Source organism: Mizuhopecten yessoensis, unplaced genomic scaffold (genome assembly GCF_002113885.1).
Source record: "Mizuhopecten yessoensis strain PY_sf001 unplaced genomic scaffold, ASM211388v2 scaffold716305, whole genome shotgun sequence".
Classification (NCBI taxonomy): Eukaryota; Metazoa; Mollusca; class Bivalvia; order Pectinida; family Pectinidae; genus Mizuhopecten; species Mizuhopecten yessoensis.
The window spans coordinates 319,250-326,834 of record NW_018480050.1 but is presented as its reverse complement, the minus strand read 5'-3'; the positions used below and the strand labels follow the sequence as shown (position 1 = coordinate 326,834).

At 41.5% G+C, this 7,585-nt stretch overlaps 1 protein-coding gene across 1 annotated transcript; it reads left to right on the top strand.

Moving 5' to 3' along the window:
- Positions 1-310: 310 nt before the first annotated feature.
- Positions 311-7,297, top strand: LOC110442863 (transforming growth factor-beta-induced protein ig-h3-like). The gene is made up of 6 exons (XM_021486702.1): positions 311-566; positions 1,673-1,884; positions 2,571-2,760; positions 3,357-3,455; positions 6,316-6,426; positions 7,102-7,297. Exons 1-6 carry the CDS (start codon positions 416-418, stop codon positions 7,221-7,223), a joined length of 885 nt encoding a protein of 294 aa, XP_021342377.1. The 5' UTR covers positions 311-415; the 3' UTR covers positions 7,224-7,297.
- Positions 7,298-7,585: the final 288 nt, after the last annotated feature.

Below are 7,585 nucleotides of genomic sequence, written 5' to 3'. Positions count from 1 at the left end.
ATTACAATGTTATGAAAATATCCCTGATAAACTAGTCCTATGCTATTTAGTATTGACATGATTCACCTACTGGAATTAGAGTGAATTATAGATCCTAGACAAGAAAGCTTACTTAAATACGTTATAAGTAGTTAACATGTATTGTATATAACCAATTGCATCCAAATATTTGTGAATCCATGGCCTTATCTGTTGTGTTAGCTCACGTGAGTGGTCAGATGACCTGAATACTGACCACATGTGACATAAACATACGTAGGTCAAGATAATGTTGACACAAATTCACCAACTTTTACCTAACGCCAGAAAGTCAAACACGAGTCTGAGCGTGACACGTGTAAAATCACGTCACAGCACATAGTACAAGACACGGAACGGACCGACTTTACCGATCAGATCAGAAAATCATTTCACAATGGACGGATCACACATTCTAGGATTGCTATTACTCTGTGGGAGTGCATTCGCTGAGGACAATGTCTTAGTGACAGCTGAGAGGCTGGGAGGTAAAACCCTTGGCACGTTGGTAAAGGATGCGGATTTGGTGGACACTCTTAGCGGCGAAGGTAACCATACAAAATGTTGTGTTTTTTAATATTCAGTATACTGTCTTATAGTTTACGGCTCCAAACCCCCTCCCCCTTTAGCTATTCATACAAACAATGACTTTTATGCACAAAGTCTTATATAGGAGTAACATTTGTGTATCGGTAGGACCGTTGTCCTTTTTAAGTTTAAACATATTTTATTGCAATATAATTACAAAAGGATTGGACACAAGTTATTGCAACTTATAAACGCCCTTTCCATAATGGTTTACAACATATAAATATAATGCAATTTCTAATAATACATAAATTAATTTACAACAAACACATACTTGAGAGAGAGAGAGAGAGAGAGAGAGGGAGAGAGAGAGAGAGAGAGAGAGAGAGAGAGAGAGAGAGAGATGTGTTTATGTTGACCATTGTATGTCTATATCAAATATTTATGCAACATGAAATCTTGGCAATTTAGCATAACATCATTTTTTCGCACACTAATCATACACAAGGAGGATATATACTATATTTATGACCTAATGTTTATTTACATGAATAGATAAACTTACATTAAAACAATTAGTTTTATTTTCATTGACTAAGTAATAAATATTAATAAAAAGACACAACTTGAAATGTTGACGAGACATAAATAATACGATTATCTAATTTGGTGACCATTCACTTGTTTTACCTTTGTGAACTCGACATTTCAAGCTTTCTCCCAATGTCATGACTGCTAACCCTGTTGCACCAATGGATAAGGCTTTATGAGCTGTCCACCAAGTACACACTATCTTTAGCACTGTTTGACCTTTCTGACCTTTCACCTTGTTTGCCCAAGAAGACAACTAGGTCAAAGTCTGCTTCCACAGATTGTTTCTATGATATGCATCCGCGGATAATACATGGTCATTGGTTTGAAAGAAAAAGGGAATGCATGACCCTTCAACTTTCCTATCTCTAGTACTTTGGCAAACTTACTGTAAGATTTTTACAGTCTTAACTATCAATGACCTTTCATAAGTAAACATTCTCTCTCTATATTTACATTGTACTATATTAATTTTCCGTATACAAAGACTTTCAATTATCTCCCTAAATAATAAACAGGATCTCTATCGCTTCAGGACCTTTCACTGTGTTTGCCCCCGTGGACAAGGCGTTCAAAGCTTTGCCCCAGAGTGTCCTAGACAAACTGTCAGGCGACAAGGAGTTGCTGAAACAGGTACTGACCTATCACGTGGTCAGTGGAAACGTCACATCCGGCCAACTGAAGAACGACATGGTCGTGGATACCGTGGAAGGAATGTCAAAACTGCGGGTCAACATTTACGGTTCAGTAAGTACGGTAATCATAATTCTAAATATTTCACTCTCGACCATTATTTACAGTCTGTACCACCTGCTAATATTTTAACAATCATTTACGAACATAATATTGTTTATTCTTACCTCAATAGTTATTGAAATAAATCCTTTGTCTTCGACTTTCAGGAGAACAATCGACAAACAAGCAACAAATGAGTTACAATAAATTAAAAAAAAATGAATGTTCGATTTTTTTTACCTCGAACGACTAGATGTGACGAATAAAAAATAAATCAACATTTGGTTTGTTTCGATCGATAACTAATTAATGATGTATTAAAAAACTTTTCTTCTTTGTTCTCTTTTCAAACAAAATTTCCCGATAATATCATAGTTTTCCTAAAGCGTTTATAGAATATGGTAGAACCTCCTAAGCAGAATGTATTTTCCATGTTGTTGGATTGCGTATTTATAATAATTCCCTTTACGCTGAAACATTCGTTGTACGGATTATAGGGATACTTATCATACAACTATGTATAGGTTACTGCTTTTCAATGAGAACGAAAAAAGTGCTACCTGTGTGCACCCTTATCATTTACATGAACATCGTCTTGATACTTGTGGTGCCTAAACTAAACTGTGTCGAGGACGTAAACCACTAAACAGACAAGGTTAGCCACTTTATAATTGCATACGTATATCTACCTGTTACAGAAGGTGACTGTTAACGGCGCCAGTGTGATACTGGCGGACCAATTCGCCACTAACGGTGTGGTACATATGATAAACGAGGTCCTGTACCCACTTCCAACACAGTCCCTCCTGGATTACGCCGCGGCCACGCCCTCATTTTCCCAGCTCGTCTACATCGTGTCGATGGCTGATCTTATAGACTTCTTCAAAGGTATCGTACATATTCACATACGTGTATATTTCTTAAGGGCATGTGTCGTATGTATCCCGATATATCAAACACAAAAGTATTCCTTTTTTTCGACGACCACAGATTTAGGTTTATAACGAGTGTAAATAATGCACGTATTTTGTGACGTTGAAAACGACCAAATCTATTACTATGAACAAAGGAAAGATCAATGTAATAATTAACACCTAAAATCTGGAACGTCTGGTTTCGCTTCCAGGTTTCTGTGGGTGTCCATTGTGTCTCCTCCATTTCTGTGATTGTATTATCGTATAGACTACTGGCAAGCTTGAAAGTCGCTTTTCCGCCGAAATCATTTAGTAAGTATTTACAAAATAGATGATTTCTTGACAGAATGAAAGCTTTTGCAGTCGTTTCTTCGCAATGGTAAGCTTGTTGAACGTTCTATAAACATTCAACACGTCTTCCTATTTTGGAGTAAAAAATAGACTGCAACTTGAAATCACGTTTCCATCGATGATTAATATCACAACTATATTGTTATGATATGACACACTAATAACATAATGTTTATAAGCGTACATTGATAACACCACAACTTGACATCTGTTTGGCAGGCGGACCCTTCACTCTGTTCGCTCCAACGGATGCCGCATTTGATAAACTACCACCAGGACTCATTAACGAACTCCTGCAGAACAAGACCGCCCTAGTCAGTAAGTAGGTCGCCAACAAGACCACCCTAGTCAGTAAGTAGGGCACCATCAGCATCGCATTAGACTTTAAGTAGGTCACCAACAAGACCGCCCTAGTCAATCAGTAGGTCACCAACAAGACCGCCCTAGTCAGTGAGTAGATCACCAACAAGACCGCCCTAGTCAGTGAGTAGATCACCAACAAGACCGCCCTAGTCAGTGAGTAGATCACCAACAAGACCGCCCTAGTCAGTGAGTAGATCACCAACAAGACCGCCCTAGTCAGTGAGTAGATCACCAACAAGACCGCCCTAGTCAGTGAGTAGATCACCAACAAGACCGCCCTAGTCAGTGAGTAGATCACCAACAAGACCGCCCTAGTCAGTGAGTAGATCACCAACAAGACCGCCCTAGTCAGTGAGTAGATCACCAACAAGACCGCCCTAGTCAGTGAGTAGATCACCAACAAGACCGCCCTAGTCAGTGAGTAGATCACCAACAAGACCGCCCTAGTCAGTGAGTAGATCACCAACAAGACCGCCCTAGTCAGTGAGTAGATCACCAACAAGACCGCCCTAGTCAGTGAGTAGATCACCAACAAGACCGCCCTAGTCAGTGAGTAGATCACCAACAAGACCGCCCTAGTCAGTGAGTAGATCACCAACAAGACCGCCCTAGTCAGTGAGTAGATCACCAACAAGACCGCCCTAGTCAGTGAGTAGATCACCAACAAGACCGCCCTAGTCAGTGAGTAGATCACCAACAAGACCGCCCTAGTCAGTGAGTAGATCACCAACAAGACCGCCCTAGTCAGTGAGTAGATCACCAACAAGACCGCCCTAGTCAGTGAGTAGATCACCAACAAGACCGCCCTAGTCAGTGAGTAGATCACCAACAAGACCGCCCTAGTCAGTGAGTAGATCACCAACAAGACCGCCCTAGTCAGTGAGTAGATCACCAACAAGACCGCCCTAGTCAGTGAGTAGATCACCAACAAGACCGCCCTAGTCAGTGAGTAGATCACCAACAAGACCGCCCTAGTCAGTGAGTAGATCACCAACAAGACCGCCCTAGTCAGTGAGTAGATCACCAACAAGACCGCCCTAGTCAGTGAGTAGATCACCAACAAGACCGCCCTAGTCAGTGAGTAGATCACCAACAAGACCGCCCTAGTCAGTGAGTAGATCACCAACAAGACCGCCCTAGTCAGTGAGTAGATCACCAACAAGACCGCCCTAGTCAGTGAGTAGATCACCAACAAGACCGCCCTAGTCAGTGAGTAGATCACCAACAAGACCGCCCTAGTCAGTGAGTAGATCACCAACAAGACCGCCCTAGTCAGTGAGTAGATCACCAACAAGACCGCCCTAGTCAGTGAGTAGATCACCAACAAGACCGCCCTAGTCAGTGAGTAGATCACCAACAAGACCGCCCTAGTCAGTGAGTAGATCACCAACAAGACCGCCCTAGTCAGTGAGTAGATCACCAACAAGACCGCCCTAGTCAGTGAGTAGATCACCAACAAGACCGCCCTAGTCAGTGAGTAGATCACCAACAAGACCGCCCTAGTCAGTGAGTAGATCACCAACAAGACCGCCCTAGTCAGTGAGTAGATCACCAACAAGACCGCCCTAGTCAGTGAGTAGATCACCAACAAGACCGCCCTAGTCAGTGAGTAGATCACCAACAAGACCGCCCTAGTCAGTGAGTAGATCACCAACAAGACCGCCCTAGTCAGTGAGTAGATCACCAACAAGACCGCCCTAGTCAGTGAGTAGATCACCAACAAGACCGCCCTAGTCAGTGAGTAGATCACCAACAAGACCGCCCTAGTCAGTGAGTAGATCACCAACAAGACCGCCCTAGTCAGTGAGTAGATCACCAACAAGACCGCCCTAGTCAGTGAGTAGATCACCAACAAGACCGCCCTAGTCAGTGAGTAGATCACCAACAAGACCGCCCTAGTCAGTGAGTAGATCACCAACAAGACCGCCCTAGTCAGTGAGTAGATCACCAACAAGACCGCCCTAGTCAGTGAGTAGATCACCAACAAGACCGCCCTAGTCAGTGAGTAGATCACCAACAAGACCGCCCTAGTCAGTGAGTAGATCACCAACAAGACCGCCCTAGTCAGTGAGTAGATCACCAACAAGACCGCCCTAGTCAGTGAGTAGATCACCAACAAGACCGCCCTAGTCAGTGAGTAGATCACCAACAAAACCGCCCTAGTCAGTAAGTAGGGCACCATCAGCATCGCATTAGACTTTAAGTAGGTCACCAACAAGACCGCCCTAGTCAATCAGTAGGTCACCAACAAGACCGCCCTAGTCAGTGAGTAGATCACCAACAAGACCGCCCTAGTCAGTGAGTAGATTACCAACAAGACCGCCCTAGTCAGTGAGTAGATCACCACCAAGACCGCCATAGTCAATTAGTAGATCACCACCAAGACCGCCCTAGTCAGTGAGTAGGTCACCAACAAGACCGCCGTAGTCAGTGAGTAGATCACAAACAAGACCGCCCTAGTCAATTAGTAGATCACCACCAAGACCGCAACCCTTAATCAATACAGAAAATAACCACGAAAATTAACGTTAATCAGTGGCACATGTTTAAGTTCTGCAGGTGTCAAGCCACACCGATCAATCACGAAAGTTTCATTTATTTTAAAAAGGTCGTAAAAGCAAAATAACAAACTGTCCACGAAAGTTTCGTGGTATTAACTCTTCGTTATAATTTGGCTGAATATTAGGTGTACTGTGGCACAGAACAACCCTGAAAGAGTTTCATTCAAGAAAATGGTAATTTAACGTGAGACAAGTTAACCACATATTTTTTTTTTCTGTAACCAGTAAAAATCCTCGTTGGTTTCTATTTTTAGATGTACTGGAGTACCACGTCATCCTAGGCACAGTGTACAGTGCCGGTCTCAGTAACAACCAAAGGGTGAAGGCCGCCAACGAACAGGAACTGACTGTCAAGATTGAAGGAGGTCAGTCTTCTAAAGATACAGTTAAAACTTAATAACCAAGGATCACGAGAACAATTAAACTTTCTCTTTATAATTGTCAGTTCAGCTACTCCGCTATTTAGTCAATATAAGCTTGAACTCAGGGAGGTAGCTTTGTTTATTAAGTCAGACTGTATATGCTGTCTTGCACAATATCTGTTATACTTAACGATATTCGTGTGTATATTACGTTTCACTTTTAAATGTTGCTTGTATTAAAATTGTATCCCTTTTTGAATCCTCATCATCTTATGATTCAGTAGTACCTCATTGTTGTCAATACCTTGCCTTTGAGTAGGAATCGAATAACAATGTCCAAAGTACAACTCAAAGATGTTTACAGCTGTCTTACAGCAGAACAGAAAAAAAGAAAAACTCAGGGTATCCATACTAAATGTTGGACATCTGTGATAGTGTAAAAAGGAAGCGAATTGATTGCCAGCCTTTTAAACTAGACAGCCTGGCAGCGTGCTCGTCCAGTCTGTTTTCAAAGACATTGTTTTTATTATTCTTTGCCGATTTCGAATCAGTCTAATCATTATCATGGACCTGATCAATTAGTGTGTTAATCAACTTATGAAATATTTCAGTAACATTGATCGTTAGAAATATCTTATTTTCATCAACAATAGTTAATAGCAAATATTTGTTTTGCAGCCAATGTGATAATAAATGACGCCAAGGTCACGACTGCTGACGTCACTGTAACGAATGGTGTGATCCACGTCATCGATACTGTCCTTCTCCCCCCATCTTTATCCGCCAGATACAAAAGATGAGAAATATATCTTTGGCAACTGTAAATAAAAACCTTTTTGTACTAATATTTGTAAATAAAATAACATCAACTTAATTGTTTTTACTTTCTTTGAGACAAATGCACCGATGATTTTTCTTTCATATGAATAAAATCGTAACGGTTTAAGTAGCTGGTCTAGTTTATACAGATCAGTGTGGATAAGTCATGCTGTTAGTTCATAAGGTAGTTCCGTGCAGTAATGTGCACACTGTAAGCCATGCTTTATGTCTACACAACATTAGAATTGAAATCCTCTACGTGAAAATAGTCATTGAAATCGACGAAACACCATAAATATGGACAGAAACGACGCTCCTCAACTTCAGGACCAAAATATGCGGG